Source organism: Anabrus simplex, chromosome 5, assembly GCF_040414725.1.
Source record: "Anabrus simplex isolate iqAnaSimp1 chromosome 5, ASM4041472v1, whole genome shotgun sequence".
Classification (NCBI taxonomy): domain Eukaryota; kingdom Metazoa; phylum Arthropoda; class Insecta; order Orthoptera; family Tettigoniidae; genus Anabrus; species Anabrus simplex.
In genome coordinates, this window is record NC_090269.1 from 62,000,773 (window position 1) to 62,019,142 (window position 18,370).

The 18,370-nt window shown below is 39.9% G+C and overlaps 1 protein-coding gene across 1 annotated transcript in view; it reads right to left on the bottom strand.

The window, feature by feature from the left end:
* LOC136874353 (mucin-17) overlaps positions 1 to 18,370 on the bottom strand; it is a 215,664-nt gene that overhangs the window by 57,783 nt on the left and 139,511 nt on the right. Inside the window, exons 2-3 of the mRNA XM_067147992.2 lie at positions 7,080 to 9,221; positions 1,232 to 1,438 (exon numbers count right to left, since the gene is read on the bottom strand). Of these exons, the coding sequence (XP_067004093.2) occupies positions 1,232 to 1,438; positions 7,080 to 9,221 (2,349 nt within the window). The remainder of the gene's footprint in view (positions 1 to 1,231; positions 1,439 to 7,079; positions 9,222 to 18,370) is intronic.

The following is an 18,370-nucleotide window of genomic DNA, read 5'->3' on the forward strand; positions in this document are numbered from 1 at the left end:
TATTGACTTCTAGAAGATATAAAGTTCAACAATGCCGCAGAGGGAATCTTTCTTGCATGATGTCCAATAAATCCACAACAGAGGTTAAATGTTGATAGAACTGTTCGACATTCTTGTAATACAATAAAATCTTGCTGTGCTATAAAGAATACTCCCAATTCAAGTAGGAACCAATAGAACCTTGCGCGCAATGTAAAAGAAGCTTACCGGTGGAGTGCAACTGACAGAATCATATATGTAATCTTAATTCAATACGGAACCAATAATGAAGTTTATAACCTTGAAAGACTCAGATAAAGTAACAATATCATTGGCAAATCTCAGAGTTTTGAATTTCCTCTCCTTGGATTGTAATCCCCTTTCCAAATTCCTCTTTGATTTCCTTTGCTGCCTGTTCTATATAAACACTGAAAAGGAGGAGGGGACAAACTGCAGCCTTGCTCCTTTCTGGATTGCTGCTTCTTTTCCAAAACCCTCAATTCTTTTCAATGCAGACTGTTTTTTATACAGATTGTTGATAATTGTTATTTCTCGGTATCTGATCGTGATCACCTTCAGAATCTCAAATAACTTGGTCCAATCAACGTAATCAAATGCCGTTTCTAGATCCATGAATGCCATGTATATAGGCTTATCCTTCTTAATTCGATCCTCTAAGATCAGACATAAGCTCAGGATTGCTTCATATGTTCCTATATTTGTAGTGAAGCCAAACTGATCTTCTCCCCAACTCAGCTTTAACTTATCCTTCCATACTTCTGTAAATAATATATGTTAAAACTTTTGCAGGCGTGAGATGCTAAACTAATTGTGCAGTAGTTTTCACACTTGTCAGCTCCACTTTCTTGGGAATAGGTATAAGAACATTCTGTCAAAAAACAGATGGCACTTCTCCTGTATCATATATATTGCATTTGAATGCACATCTTGCCTAAAACCTTAAGATTGATTTGCATTATTTCAAAAGATAAGAGCTACAAGATCATTTTATGAGGACAGAGCAAAATATAAGTGAAGAAAGAGAAGGAAATAATACTGCTTAAACATAGAGATGCTTAAAGAAATGAAAGGGAAAAAAAAACATTTCTTTAACCAGAAGTAAAATTAAGCTAGGAATGTGAGTATTAAAATTCAAGATCAAAATAAATATTCTATGTTCAACAAAATCTTTGAAAAAATGTGCATTATTTAAATTAATTTTCAAACCAATTCGAAAGAAAGTTTCACCCACCTGGATGTACAAAAGGTTGTCCAGTGTGGCCCGTACCTGACCCGCTCCCAGGACCTTGTATAGCTGAAACCGTCACATCAAACACCTCACCCAGGCTGCCAGCTGGAGGAGCTGTGATGATTGGTCGGTTAAGTCCCAAACCAGGTTTATATTCAGGATCATCCAGTACAATACCAGGTCGAGGACGATAGGGCTGGTATGGAAATCCTGTAATAGATGAGAGTAGAACAAATTTACCACTCACAGGAATGGAAAGACTATCGAAGGCTACAGAACTCTTGATGAACCAATCAGAAATTTTTTTCTTCCTTTACATGGCAACTATGGAAGTCTTCACTATTAGAAAGAAATATAGTTCAGAAATTATTCAAGTACTGAATTCACTCTTCATGACATACAGTTGTTGTAGAGTATGTAAGCCTATTCGTTAACTGATCTTTCATTCACTGCTAAGCATCGTGCCTCATTTTTTATCATTTTAGTATTGCATTCCTGATGACATATCTCCACTAGAGCTGTCGATCGATTAAAAATTTCGATCGGTTAACCAAATGCCTTTAGGCTAATCAATTAATCAGTCCATTAATAAAATTTTAATCGGGTTCACACAGAATCCTTGAAAGCTTTATTTAAACTTAATTGTAGAGTGTGGGCTGCACACCAAAATTTGCCGTACTTTATTCGCTCAACTCCTAGAACGATATTTCTTGCACTGTCAGTGGAAACAGTGACAACTTTGTCTTCCAACCCCCATACATGAACAAAGTCTTTAAACTCTTCTGTGCAGTTAGCGGCAACGTGGTTTTCTCTATGATGTTTCCCCCGTGAGATTAACAAATTCTGCTTGTTTCAGTTCGGTAACACAACACAGCATTTTAAATTTTTTTCTTTGCAGCAAGAGGTGTGATATGTGATCTTAACTAATTTTGGATCGCTGAACACGAATCTGTTGTCCGTTTCTATGTATCACATCATGTTTTCTCGCAATAGATATATCAAAATAAGAGACAGACCTGAATATTGCATATAAGAAAGGTATGCTGATAATTTTGGAAATATTTATAATCTATATATATAAAATAAGAGTTTTGTCTGTACATTGCCCAGAATTTGAAAAGAATGGTATTTCTGTATCGGTCATGTCCACTGTAACAAGGAAATGCACTTTTTACTTTTCGGTAATTTCTGTCTGTCTGTCTGTCTGTCTGTCTGTCTGTCTGTCTGTCTGTCTGTCTGTCTGTCTGTCTGTCTGTCTGTCTGTCTGTCTGTCTGTCTGTCTGTCTGTCTGTCTGTCTGTACATGCATCACGAGCAAACGACTGAAGAGAATTTCATGAAAATTGGGTATGAACCACTACAATCTAGGTTATAAATCATTTTATTAATGCTGAGTGAAATGGTAGTTTAGGGGAAGGCCTAAAATTTAATTCTCAAATATTTATATTATTAGTGGTCCTATCGATATATTAATGCATTATTAAAGTTATATAGAATTAAATTTCTGATCATTTATGTCAGGCTAGAAACAATTTTATTCACCCTGGATGAAATTGTAGTTTAGGGGAAGGTGCCTAAAATTTAATCTTTAAATACCTATGTTATTGGTCCTCTCAAAAATTACTACATAACAAAAGTTATAGAGAATACAATTTCGGATCATTTGTGTTTTATTCAGTCTTACCATACCGACTATGGTAAGAGTGGTATTTCAGAGTCGGAAGAAAACTAAATATGAAGGCCTACAATATCAAAACCGCATAACATTGAGCAACAATAACATTACATTGACCATTGTTTGTTGTGATGTTCTTTGTCTCTTGTACTTCCACTCAACTCCGATAGATGAGATCACTGCTGTGTACCAAGTATAACTGCCTGACTGAATATTGGCGGGGAATGGCTGGGGAGTTAGAAAACTGTCTTCCTTAGCATGCCCTTCCTCTGGTTCATACATTTTCTGACACTGCTGGTACGTAACATACTGGTTCATCATAGTATTCCAGCTGTACGATCCCTACACTTTTTTTTTTTTTTTTGCTAGGGGCTTTACGTCGCACCGACACAGATAGGTCTTATGGCGACGATGGGATAGGAAAGGGCTAGGAGTTGGAAGGAAGCGGCCATGGCCTTAATTAAGGTACAGCCCCAGCATTTGCCTGGTGTGAAAATGGGAAACCACGGAAAACCATTTTCAGAGCTACCGATAGTGGGATTCGAACCTACTATCTCCCGGATGCAAGCTGATCCCTACTCTGACGTGCTGTTTTGAATGAGCAGTGTGCCCATTTAAGCCACCACAGTTCACCAAAAAAAAACCTAAAAATTCAACCTGGAAAAAAGCCGTTTCTTAAGAAAAGCTTCTTCCTCTTCACTTTTATTAAAGTCGACATTCATTTTATTCTAAATTTGTAGTGAAGAGGGTGTCTGCTCAGACTTGGAGAAAAAAAAATTTGCCTCCAAGTCAGATAGATCTTTCCGCCGCCAGTGTATTAAATTGAGATTTTCCGACTCATTGGGTACTCCTAGGCAAAAGATTAGTAAAATGGCACAGTTTTTGCCCTGGGACTCTCCACTATTTGACTCCCCCCACCGAAAAAAGACAAGTGTTCACAGATCTCGGCTGTTTGCGGCTTGGTCATTTCAGCTTTGGAACTTTGGACTGTCAGGTCGACAGCGTTCATTAAAAGTGAGAAAATGTGTGGTTTTTCATTTGATAGACTATTTGATATGAAAGCATTGCTTTTAATCGCGCCATTCCTACTGATGTCATTGTAATGACCTATATTCATTTCAGTTGGGAAAACGAAGCACGAGTCTGTCGATCGATTAAAAATTTTGATCAGTTAACCAACTGCCTTTAGGCTAATCAATTAATCAGTCCATTAATAAAATTTTAATTGGGTTCACACAGAATCCTTGAAAGCTTTATTTAAAGTTAATTGTAGAGTGTGGGCTGCACACCAAAATTTGCCGTACTTTATTCTCTCAACTCCTAGAATGATATTTCTTGCATTGTCAGTGGAAACAGTAACAACTTTGTCTTCCAACTCCTATACACGAACAAAGTCTTCAAACCCTTCTGTGTAGTAAGTGGCAATGTGGTTTTCTCTATGATGTTTAACTTTAATATTGAATAACAATACTAAACATTTGAATCAATTCAATGAGCTGTAACCCCCAGGTAGCTATGGTTAGATATGAAAAATAAAAAAATCCCCCGTGAGATTAACAAATTCTGCTTGTTTTAGTTCATCTAATAACACAACCCAGCATTTTACAATTTTTTTCTTTGCGTCAAGAGGTGTGATATGGGTGAGCATGTAACCATGTGATATCAACATGACGGAGCTCTCCCTCACATGTCAGCAGATGTTCGCAACCACCTGAATGTTATACATGCCGCTCGATGGATAGGAAGGGGAAGACCTGTCACCTGGTCTGCTAGATCGCCTGATTTGACGGCACTGGACTTCTTCCTATGGGGCTATTTGAAGGATGTAGTATACGCTCAGCAGCCGGAAAATCCTCAAAGCCTTTGAAACCTTACTACAGAAGCCTCTGAATCTGTAACACCCAGAATGCCACAAAGAGCCCCATTTCCAGTTCAACGGCGTGCTGAAACATTAATTGGCACGTACTTTTTACATAACTGTACGACAGTTTCATGCATTGTGTAAATGCCTGTCGCATATGGTACATGTTTTTGCAACCCTAATGGTGCAGTGAGTGATTAAAGGTGATTGTTGCTTAATATGCGGCGAAGGAGAATAGACCATAGACGACACTAGTGACGTTCAGTGGGAAGCCTACCAGCATAAAACGTCAGGCGTAGCTGACTCACCCGGTATAAGCTAAAAATGCCATTCATACAAGTAATGAAGATTGGCTTAACTCCTAGCTTCCTCTCTCAGAAGTAAATACCACTTACACACAGATTACTTACAGATATATATAGACAGCAAACCCGAAAACCTACATTCAGAAACACTTCGCCTGAATGAAGACTTGATGACCATAGATATATGGGCCAAAAATCACAGATTAAAATTAAACCCATCAAAATCCCAGGCAATAATTATTATTGGTTACCCTAAACTGATTTGCAAACTCAATCAAACAGCGTTACCACAGTTGTCCATAAGTGGTACTCCCATACAGTATAGCCAAAATGTAAGAAATCTTGGTATAATATTTGACGAACATCTACCCTGGTCTGCCCAAACTCTATCTGTGTGTAGAAAAATATATGGAATGCTACATTGTCTCAGTAAATTCAAATTCACTTTCCCTTTTAAACTAAAGAAAATTCTTGTTGAATCACTCGCATTACCTCATTTTGATTATTGCGACATAGTTTACAACAATTGGAGAAGGAAATTACAGTGTGCCCAGAATGCTTGTGTAAGATTTATCTGTGGACTTCGTTACGCTGACCACGTCACACCGTCTTACATATGGCTCGGGTGGCTTCGCCTGCAAGAATGACGCCTTCATGCTCTTTGCTTTCTGCATAATATTCTTAAAACTTCTCAACCAGCCTATCTCTGTGATCGCATCAAGTTCCTCTCCACAGACCCTAACAAAAATACTGGATCCTGCAGCACCATGTGTTTATCCCTTCCTGTACACAGAAAAGCAATCTACACGAAAACATTCACCGTTACCGCAGCCCAACAATGGAATCTCTTACCAGTGGATGTCAGAAGCATGTCCAGCAGCTCAGCTTTTAAACATGCCTGTGTCAAAATACTAGGTAAACATGCATGAATCATCAAATTATGACCTGAAAACACCTCCTCCTACCACCTCGTCATCATTATTTCCCTCTTCCATTTACAGATCTTCTTCTTACTAATCCTTCTCTTCACCTCTCAATTGAAGGTGATATTTCAGTGTACTGTAGAAATGTATACATTTTCTATTCTCCTGAGTAGTGCAGTAGTTATAGTACTCATTATTCATATATTTTTAATGTACTCTATGTATGATGTGTATTATATAGATAATATGATTTTTTTTTTAAGTGTGGTTACTTTTATTAATACTATTACTGTTATCATTGTTAATATCATCATATTATGATCATCAGCAGTTATTATTTAGTATTCTAGATTAAGGCTGGTTAAGTGTAAGAAAGGGAGTACATCTCTAACTTTGCCAGTATAAATAAAAATTATTATTATTATTATTATTATTATTATTATTATTATTATTATTATTATTATTATTATTATTATTATTATTATTATCATCATCATCCAGTCGTGTTGTGACCTTTATGCAATACAAATGTCACAAGCTGCTGCCAGCTTTATCTCACAGATACAACGCGAGTAAATTTGTAAAGTATACATGTTTATGTTTAATGCGTTTGATTTGCTGTGAATTAGCTCAAAATTGTTCGTGCTAGTGCTTGCAGGTCGAGATCTTTTGAAATGGAAAATGAATATAAATATGATATGTAAAACTGTATTGTGTCCAGTGAGTTGTTTCACTAATCAAGTAACATTACAATCTCAAGATCCTGAAGACTGTGAAAAGAAAAATCAGATAATTAGTTTAATTGTTTCAAAAATGCCAGCATCCTTTCTCAATATTTCAATGTTATGTTGTGAATAAAGCTTAAAATGTATTTTATGTTGGTTCCTACCTTCCACAAATTATATAGGGGTTGTTTAGATGGACTGAATTTATGTGTCTGTTAGATGCGATGGGAGGACTGATGCTACAGGGTTACAAAATTAATCAGCCCTTTTGGAAATTATAATAGTAAGAAATGATTATTGAACTGCTTCACACCATATGTTAGGAATAACAATAGACAACTATTTCTACTGTTATTTACTTACCAATGGAAGGCTGCAGAGGCTGGGACGATGAAGTCGGTAGTTTGCTACTCCCTCTGATAGAAGTATCTACATTCTTTTCACTGCTCTGTTGGCTCATCAGTGTTGTTGTGGATGATATTGTTCCAGTAGGTATTACAGCCGAGTCAGGAGTAGCACCTACTGTCTCCCAGTTGTTGGAACTTGTAGCATCAGAAGATATCAACTCCATCATTGAAGATTCTAGCACTGGTGTTGCTACACCAACTCCTGTGGAAGGTTCCAGTGGAACTGGAACAACTATCTCAGATAACGAAGAATTCTTCACACTTGATGATACTTGTGATGAAAGCACTGAAGATGACAATGGAAGAGTGGGTTCTTGGGTGGCTTCATTTACAGTAGAAGATGAAGATGTCATTGAAGCTATTATCTTTAGTCCATTTTCTTCTGGGAGTTTGCTGCCAGGCTTCATCTCAATCGTAATGTTATCTTCGCTCACTTTACTTGGTTGCTTTTCCTTGTTCATTGTTTCTGTCACTTTCTTCTTCACACCTTCCTCGTCTTTCTCCTTCATATCTTTTATTTTACTGGCTGCAGATGATGCTGTTGTTATTTTTGGTGATGGTGTTGTAGAAGGTATTGTTGTAGTTGCTGCTGTTGTACTTGAAGTTGTGGTAGTAGTTGTTGTTGATGTTGTTGTTGTTGTTGTTGTTGTTGTTGTTGTTGTAGAAGATGTTGGAGAAGATGAGGAGGCAGCTGATGTCAGAGATGATAGCGAAGTATCTACTTCACCACCATCCTCTTCTTCATCTTCTTCATCATCTATGGAAGATCCTTGATTAGTAGGTGAAGTGAGTTCTGGAAATGAATACACAGGTATATCTTGAGGAATCACAGGACCACTATTGATTCCAGATAACACTTCACCCTCTGCAGATGATCCTGTTAAAGGATCTTCTATATCTGTGTTATACGTTGGTAGTACTGATGGTATAGGCTGTGGTGGTAATGGTCTCCTTACAGGCTGACCTGCTGGACGTGGTCTCTGTGGGCGTGGCCTCTGAGGTCTCTGAGGATGATTATTACTGCTGAACGTTGGATTCTGATTCGTAACAGGCACAACTTGTTCTGGAATTGGGACTCCATTGAGGAATGGATGACTATTTGGGTTACTGTTTGAAGGCTGAGGAGGCAAAGCAGTCATACTAGGGGGTAAGTCAAATGGGTAGGGAGGTGGAATTCGAGTTGTGGCAGTTGGCCCTATGGAGTGAGTAGGTGGGGGAGGTGGTATCATTGCTGAAGGAGGTATGGGAGAATCAAAGTCTAGAGGAGGAAGAGGAGGTAAATCTGTTATCCTTGGAGGTCCTCTGTTATTTATCCTGGTTGTTAATGGTCGTAAAGGCCTTCCACCACTACCCATCATGGGTCCTGGTGGAGGAACATTAGGACTTGCCTGCACTTTGACATTACCATTTAATAGCTTGACAATACCTGTTATGATGTCTTGAATATCAGGGTTCGTTTTTCGTTCCTCGTTCCTGTACGTCGCCGAGGGATAAACAGTCTGGTTCTTCACGGGGGCAGTAACCCCCGAACTGGGCTCCGTCAAGGGAAGAGACCTCCCTTGCGGAGCCCCATACCCTTCCCCCGACTGGGACTCAGCCTCCAAAATCCTCCCATCCAACGAAGTTGTAAACATTTCTCCCAAAGTTTCTCCAGAACTCTGTCCCGTCCGTGTTGGCCGAATTTCTTCGAAATATCTTCCAGCACTTAACCCTACTCCGACTTCGTTTGTCTCTAGATTATCCTCCACTTTTTTAACTGATGATTCCAAGATGTCATCCTTTTCATGTACAGAGTCTGGAATATTTTGCGATGGTGAGATCTTACTGTCAATCGACCTCGGATTCACCCTATGATCGTCCTGCTCCGGAGGTGTCTCTGGTTTAGCCGAAGGCTGTAAGAGTTGTTCTTTATCACTCGTTGAGGGTGCAATGTCCAAAGAAATGTGCGTCGAGGAAGGTCTCGTATTGAAGGGCTCCTCACTGGTGGAGACTTTAGCCGTTTCAGACGTAGATAAGTGAGGCGCTGACGTTGCCATGGATATCACAGGCAGGCTTTTCTCCTTTGGAAGTGATGAAGGCTTCTGATACGGATCAAGACCTGAAAAGATAAGGATCATCTTGTCAATGCAGAAAATCGAAAACTTTTTTTTCCTTAATAATATACTTTACTTTCTAAATATTTGACACTATAAAAAGAGGACACACATTTTGAGAACACAATATATAATTCCATATGGCTATTATAGTAAAGTTAAGTGAAACGGGTTCAACAGTGAACACTAAAACAACTGAGTTGTTCCACGAGCGGTTTCTTGATCGTCTCATCTCAAGCAATGGTTACCAACAATGGCATCTGACTTAACCCCTTGCGATTTTTTAAATTCTGAGTTTTCTTAAATCAATGATGTACCGGTATGTCACACCCCGAAACATCCGCGAGTTAAAGGAAGAAATTTGACGAGTTGTTGGCCAAATCCAAGTGAAATCTTGTCAGGCAGTCATAGGGAATTTCATGGACATAATTCTTGCATGCCAGCGCAGTAGGAGAGGGGGTATGTCCAACATGATTCTCCATACCTGAAATGGGAACGTGTGATGAACATGTTTTTGTATTTTATTACCGGTAATGTGTTTTGAAAAAAACAAGTTCATAATTTGGTGTATCAAAATTAGCACGCTTGTTGAAGGACCCTATAGATGACAAAAGATTTCATACCGTACTTAAATAACATTCTAACTTACAAACTAATATTTTTATATATTCTTATAGGCTGTTGGAGGGGCGTGGGGTGGTGTCTATGTTATATAATTTGTATTTTCTATCAACTATCTAAAACCACCCGATTCCCGTTAACACATGTTAGGAAAGATATGATTGCCATCTAGCGCCGATGAACTGAACTGATGCATAAGCTAGTACATACACAAAACGTCTTCAGTGCTTCCGATTTACGCCACATATTACATCCTGCTCTTCAACGGCGAACTAACTCAGGCTGGAGTCATTAACCTTCAGTTCAGTGGTGAGAGTATGTCGCACTTGGCGTCATGCATCATTTGCCGGTTAGACACAAAGGCAAACTGTGTTTTTCTTCCTTCTCCTACGCTCCCCAAGCATGGCTTCTAAAGTGACTGGTGAAGTATTCTCCTATGATTGTGACGGTGTTATAGACAGCCTCTCTAAACCCTTACTTAGGATCATGTACATTTAGTGAAAAAATATTGTTTCGAATGACAGACAACTTTTGGGTTAAAAGACCTGAAGAATATCTCATATGGAGGTTTCAAAAGATATTTTAATGTACTGTTACGATCCAGTCCTGTGGTAGCCCCTTTCGGAACTTCCTGGAAGTCAGACGACCGAGGATCTCCCAGCTGGCGGCCTGTACTGGAGATGCAACGAGAATGTTCCGTTTCTAACCGCATCGCGAATACTCCGGCACACATCACCCAAGCTATAAAAATGAGGCTAGCCGCGGACAGTAAGTCCGTGCTAGACGCGGGGTCATTGTTTGACTCTGTGGTGGAGTCAGTGTTAGAGACACTGTGGGACTCAACATTGGAGTTAGTGTGAGTATCAGTGTGTTGGGGTTCAGTGGCTGGGCTGAGGGTGACGGAAGTGTTGGTTGTCGCTAGTGTCCCACCGAGGTCTGAACAAAGAGTTGTGGTTGATGTTGTTGTGTCCAGTGAGTACCTGGACTGAAGATGGCGTATGGGACAGAAGAATGTGTACTGCCTTGTAGTACTCTGTATGTGTGTGTGTGTGGACTGAGGACCACTGTGAGTCAGTGTTTGAAGCACCTATCGTGACTGTAATTGGATCTGTCTTAATATTCGCTGTTGTGAGTATCATCCTGCTGTTGAATACTGTTGAGCTGTTGCGTTTAGTTGTTCACTGCATGTGACTCTGTAAATTACTGGACATCTCTGGAGTCGAACCAAGGAACAGTCATCGTGTGTTGAGTAGCCATAGCACTGTGTTCAAATCTAGCTGTCTGCTCGCAGTTGCTTTGCAGAATGACAGGACTTAGAGAAAAGGAAGCAAGACGAACTTGTGAATAAGATTTTAAAACCCTCAGGTAGTAATGAGGCGGACCACCCGCTGTGTGAGAAGAGCAGAGACTCGTAAATAGACATAAATTAGCGAGTGTGTTCATTCATAGTTATGTGTGTGTGTGTGTGTGTGTGTGTGTGTGTGTGTGTGTGTGTGTGTGTGTGTGTGTGTGTGTGTGTGTGTGTGTTTAATGGGTCATCCTGAAATAAATTAGAGTAATGAAACAGACGGCCGGCTCTGGCTTGCCTCTCACCCGGAGGCCCCGGGTTCGATTCCCGGCCAGGTCAGGGATTTTTACCTGGACCTGAGGGCTGGTTCGAAGTCCACTCAGCCTACGTGATTAGAATTGAAGAGCTATCTGACAGTGAGATAGCGGCCCCGGTCTAGAAAGCCAAGGATAACGGCCGAGAGGACTCATCGTGTTGACTACACGACACCTCGTAATCTGCAGGCCTTCGGGCTGAGCAGCGGTCGCTTAGTAGGCCAAGGCCCTTCAAGGGCTGTAGTGCCATGGGGTTTAATAAAAGAGACGGTGTTTTATTCATAACAGTATCATTGTATACAGAATCGCCGTGGCTGTGCGTATATTTTGGTAACATGCTCCAAAATGAAAAATACACATACGTATTATCACTATAATAATAATAATAATAATAATAATAATAATAATAATAATAATAATAATAATAATAATAATAATAATAATCGTATGGCCTCAGCTACCGTTTGCAGACATTTCAATTTGACGCCATCTGGCTGTCTGCTCGTAAATTTCGACGTTCCGTTTTACTCTAGGTCCGCTAGATGGCAGACAGAGTCAACCGGATCACTCTTGGGCGTCTATGGCTGACATTTAATTAATTTTGTCGGGTAAATACCAAATGTATCACCAGAGATCTTTTACATGCCGACATCGTACGACATGGAGTGTCGAATGGACTTTTTTCCGCCCTTCAAAAATCCGACTACCTCTGCCGGGTTTGAACCCGCTATCTTGGGACCCGGAGGTCGACACTCTACCACGGATCCACATTCTACACATTGGATATTGTATTTGAAAAAAAAAAAATCCCTCTAAAACGTTAGTAGAACACTCGAAAGAACTTCATCCTCTCCTTGACTGTATCAGTTTCAAACCGGCAACACCCAGGAGACTGCCATGCCACTGATATACTATTAGTTTGATAGGTTTGTGGAGCGTGACAATTAGTATGTATTGTTAAAATATCATTTTCAGTACAAAATGTTTCATGTAACTTTAAAATAAAACTATTGGTATATTCCTACAGTGAACATGCACCGTCATTTACGTCAACATCAGGTAACTATTGTAATCCGAGTGGCCCAGCTATATTTCAGATACCGAGCGAGTTGGCCGTATGGTTAGGGGCGCGCAGCTGTGAGCTTGCATTAGGGAGATAGTGGGTTCGAACCCCACTGTCGGAACACCTGAAGATGATTTTCCGTGGTTTCCCCATTTTCACACCAGGCAAATGCTGGGCCTGTACTTTAATTAAGGCCACGGCCGCTTCCTTCCCACTCCTAGCCGTTTCCTGTCCCATCGTCGCCATAAGACCTATCTGTGTCGGTGCAAAGTGAAGCCAGTTGCAAAATTGTATTTTTCAGCTAATAATTACGACACTACCCTTGGCTTTGAGGCCAAATGGTTATTAGCATTAAACCTAGTATACGTTAATTGATCATTCAGCCAAGTTTCACTGAAATCAATCAGATCCAACCCAAAATAGTTCCCTTGTCAGCCAGCTATGAATCAGCGAGTCCCATCATGGAAGGCAGTAATACGAATTCTCTTTCTCCTTTGATATATTCTAGTTCCTATCTGACCACAGAGTTATGTAAGTTTGACGAAGTATTTTATTTTCCAGCCTTTCATACTCTCATAGCCCGTCTGGTGGCCATGACCTGAAAGGTGACAAATGTTTATGGTCTGACACCGTGGTTAGCTGGTTCGAGTCCCGTTGGTGGCCAAAAACGTGACCACCAAAATGTTGGCCAGTGAGTTTTTTGAATATATACGTCGCTTTACGTCGCGCCGACACAGTTAGGTTATATGGCGTCGGTATGGTACAGCCCAAACATTTGCCTGGTGTGAAAATGGGAAACCACGGAAAATCATGTTCAGGGCTGCCGACAGTGGGATTTAAACCCACTTGCTCCCAAATGCAAGCTCACAGCTATGCGTCCCTAACCGCATGGCCAACTCGCTTGGTTAGGCCAGTAGGGTATGAGAAGTGGTGGTATACAATTTATAATCACTAGATTGCGTGCCATAATTCTGAATTTAATTTCAAGACTCTCCATCAGCTTACAATGATGCAGTACGAAAGATGAGTTGTGTATGTTATAGATGTATATTAAAAAGAGAAGAGGTCCTAAAATCGATCCTTGAGACACTCCACGACTATTTGGAAGGTTATCGCTCTCAGATACACTTCATATGAAGTGCATATGACGCTGCTGACGGTGATTCATCCGTCGGATGGAGACGTTAAGCCTTGAGCAGATCCCTTCGTGTTATTCGACAGAAATTGGCTATGCGCCGACGCGGAATTTCACCCACTCCCTGCCTCATTATTATCACCAGGTAGTCCATTGCTGTTAACTAAGAAGATCTGCACCAGGCTCCTCCGGAGGCCATAGATCATCATTACCTCACACTCTCAGTTTTCGTATGCGAGAACACATCTTCCTTTGTCGACCATAGAACCGAAGATACCGTACTGATATCGACGCCATGTTCAAGTGCATGGATAGTAATAAACTATACTTTGACTTCCCTCACTAAATTCCGTAGAAGCGGAATCTGCAAAACACAAAGGTGTGTAGTTCCGGCAACTACAACTGCGGTCAAGTCGTGTAATCATCTGGGGGCAATGCAATGGGCCAGTTAAAAAGTGTGACAGGTGAAAGGTCACGAGGTAAACATCGCGAGGAACTTCTTGTCGCTCCACTGACTGGCCGATACTTCCGTTCCCGAAATGAGCACGGAAAGATCTATAGCCACGCCTATACCAAACTGAAAGTCACGAGATGATGGGAATAAGTTGTTAATATAGGTTTTTCTGCTGCTTACCTATGGCTCATTCTAGAGCTGGAGTCATCGTAGTCATTAGAACCTTGGAGCAGAGGACCTCGATATTTGGATCCTTAAAACAACAATCACCATCGTCGTCGTGATTAGAACTGTGTAGTCGTTCATGCGCGTACAGCTGGCATAGTTCTGGTCGGGTCCACGGGCTAAATGAAAATAGCAAGCTTGTTCTATCCCAGAGGTTACTCAAAAGTATAAATATTGAGATTTTTTTGCGAGTGTCGTATTGATGCATATGTTTACTATATTGCATGAAAAGTTGTTATGTATTTGATTCTTAACATTTTTTAACATTTACAGCAGCATTTTTAAACCTTTATCTCTAAATCCAAATGCAGTATCCTAGTCTCCTCACAAAGAATTTGAGTATGTATTAAATATGGTGCTCCTAACAAAATTTATAATAGCCAGGAGAAGGAGAATATGAAAGGTAATACTGTAATATCTGGACACAAAAGTGGAGGAAACTGCAAAGAGAAAAGATGAAGAACTATTGGAAGTCAAAAATGGGTCAAGATGAATGCACAGGGTTACTTTCCGTGGTCCTTAGATGGCTAAAATCGAAAAGAAGAATAACTCTATTCTGTAGAACCTTCAGTTGTTTCAAATTTGTTTTAAACCTGTGGCCCCAAGTGAACATAATTAACATCATCTGCATTATATGAGGATGTATGAAAGTATACCACAAGGATCTCTGAGAAGAAAATGATAAGTATAAGATTTTTTAAATCACCTGTACATACCTATAACTGAAGCAATCCTATTGCATACATTGGAAATGTGTTATTTCCTAACGGAATAATAATCTGCCGTTAAACCGAAAACAGAAAATTCGTGTACTTACTGAATAATATTATTTCAATTAATACCTGGTTAAAAATCGCTATGGTCACTCTATGTTTGTGAAATGTCTTAAAATCTTTTCTTGGTGTTTGGAGGTTACTGATTTAACATCAACCAGTTATTTAGCAGGTTAAGATCTGCATTTATGTCCAGGATTGACTGATCAAGAATGATCAAAAATGTTAATATCATCAGCTTACAATGAAATGAAATCGCGTACGGCTTTTAGTGCCGGGAGTGTCCGAGGACAAGTTCGGCTCGCCAGATGCAGGTCTTTTTATTTTATTTGACGCCTGTAGCTGACCTGCGCGTTGTGATGAGGATGAAATGATGATGAAGACGACACATACACCCAGCCCCTGTGCCAGCCGAATTAATCAATTATGGTTAAAATTCCAGACCTTGCCGGGAATCGAACCCGGGACCCCTTTGACCAAAGGCCAGAACCCTAACCATTTAGCCATGAAGCCGGACAGCTTACAATGATGCAGTACGAAAGATAAGTTGTACATGTCATAGGTGTATATTAAAAAGAGAAATTGATCCTTGAGACACTCCACAAGTATTTGGAAGGTTATCGCTCTCAGATACATTTACTGAACAGTACTGGGTGCGCTCAAACAGACAACGTTTAAACCAATCCAATGTAAAACATCTTAGCCCGACACACTCAAATTTATTGAACAGAATTGAATGGTCTACTGTGTCTATCGAAAGCTTTTCGTAAATCTATATATATATATATATAAAATAACTTGTCCTGACTGACTGACTGACTGACTGATTCATCAAAACTACTAGACATAAAGAAATGAAATTTTGGGGATACATTCATATTAACATGTAGGTGCTCGCTAAGGGAGAATTTCTTTTATATTCTGCCGCTAAGGGGGTGAAGTTGCCTGCTGTCATTTCTTGATGGATACAGTACTTTTGTATCCATCTCTTGGCACAGGCCAGAGTAAAGTGTAGCTTCCACCGAAGTCCCAGTCTCATCCATGGCTGTGACAATATGGAAGCTGCTGGGATATGGGTGGTGCTGAGTAATGACATTCAGAGCACGACTAGTGCATCTGAGTGTTATGAAAGGTGTTGCTCATAGGGTCAGTCGTGCTGCAATAGCACTTTCGGACCCAGTGAGGAAAGCAATGGCAAACTACCTCACTCCTCGTCTTGCCTAGTACGCCTCATTTTGGTGCTGCCATTGGTTTCTGCGGTTTCCTTATAACCGCATAACCTTTGGTGGTGCTATTTGAGTATCCAACCAGCCTCTGGGCTGATGACCTAACAGACAGACAAGGGAGAGAAAAGGGGGGTGAATTTTTAAAATGAGGATATCTATGTCTCAAAAACTTGAAAGTTTTCAGACGTAAAAACTGGCATTTCGAATTTCCTTTAAAAATAAACATGTATTTCTTTGTTTTTCTCCCACGCTGGTATCTTCATCTTGTCGCGATGTGGGAGCTTGCGTGCCTAAGTGATCCTGAGAGCTATGCCAGCGGGAGCATAAGCTCCTGGTAGGGCCACCCAAGCCGGACAGGTCAAAGGTGATAGGTCAGACTAAGAGGGATACCCTGGTCCTCCAGGTTGGGGGTTGTTCATGGGGCTAACAACCCTATATCGGAAAAACAACTCGTTACGAAACTCACAGACAAGAATAGCCGGACTGATGATAATGGTAAACGACCCACACGAGGCGTGCAGAAGATCGTGAAGATTGGGCTACAATCGTCAGAGAGGCCAAGGCCCTACAAGGGCTGTAGCGCCGAGGAGTAAGTAAGTAAGTAAGTAAGTAAGTAAGTAAGTAAGTAAGTATTTCTTTGTTTTGGAAAATCCCATTAACGGGAGTGAAAAGGGGAAAATGGGTTGAACACCTTTTTTATGAGGAGACTTATATCTCAAAAACTGAAGATGTTACAGACATGAAAATTGAAATCTCCGTTGAGAATAAAGAAACACGTATTTTTGTGTTTTTGGATAATCCGATGAATGAGGGGTGAACAGGAGTGACGAACGGAGTGAATTTTTAAAAAGACTATATCTGGAAATTCTCTCAGACACGTAACATATTACAGATTTGAAAACTGGTATTTGGAATATCGTGTAAAAGTAAAGAAACATAAATAGTTTTTCCGGAAAATCCACTTAAGGGGAACTGAAAAAGGCGGTGAATTTTTAAAATTAGCGTATCTACTGTATATCTAAAAAACTTAACATGTTGCAGACGTGAAAATTAATATTTGGAATCTCCTTTAAAAATAAGGAAACACGTATTCTTTGGTTTTCGGGAAAACCCTTAACGGGAGGGTGGGGTGTGAAAGAATTGAAAAATTAGTTGAATCGTATGTATGAGAATGTAGAATGTCTAAAGATGTTACAAACGTGAAAACTGATATTTGGAATATTTTTTATAAAGAAAAACGCATTTAGTGGGGGAATCAACTTGGTAGGGGTGGGGATGAAAACGGAGATGAATTGCTTTTACGAGGATACATAAATCTCAAAAAATGAAGATGTTACAGTCGTGAGAATTGGTATTTGGAAGCTCTTTTAAAAATAAAGAAACATGCATTTGGGTCTGGGAAAACCAACTTAACGGGCGAGGGTGGAATGAAAAAGGAGCTGAATTCTGTTCATGAGAATACTTATATCTCAAAAACTGAAGATGTTACAGATATGAAAATTTGTATTTGGAATTTTCTTTCAAAGTACAGAAACACGTGATATTTTGTCTTTGGAAAATCCACTTAAGGGGAACTGAAAAAGGGGGTGAATTTTGAAAAGTAACCTACTTGCAGTATATCTCACAAACTTAACATGTTGCAGACGTGGAAAGTGATATTTGGAATCTCCTTTAAAAATAAAGGAACACGCATTTGAGGGGGGGGGGAATAAACTTTGTAGGGGGGATGAAAACGGAGATGAATTCCTTTTACAAGGATACATATATCTCAAAAACTGAAAATGTTACAGTCATGATAATTGGTATTTGGAAGCTCTTTTAAAGAAACGGGTACTGTTTGTTTATAGAAAATTCACTTGAGTGGGGAGTGTGAAGGGAAGTAAAAAAATTTAATTCTTTTTCTGGAGAAACTCATATCTCAAAACTAAAGGTTACAGACGTCGAAATTGGTATTTGTAATCGCCTTTAAAAACAAAGAAGCACGCATTTTTTGGGTGGGGGAACCAATTTAACGGTCGGAGGTGGAGTGAAAAAGGAGTTGAATTTTTTCATGAG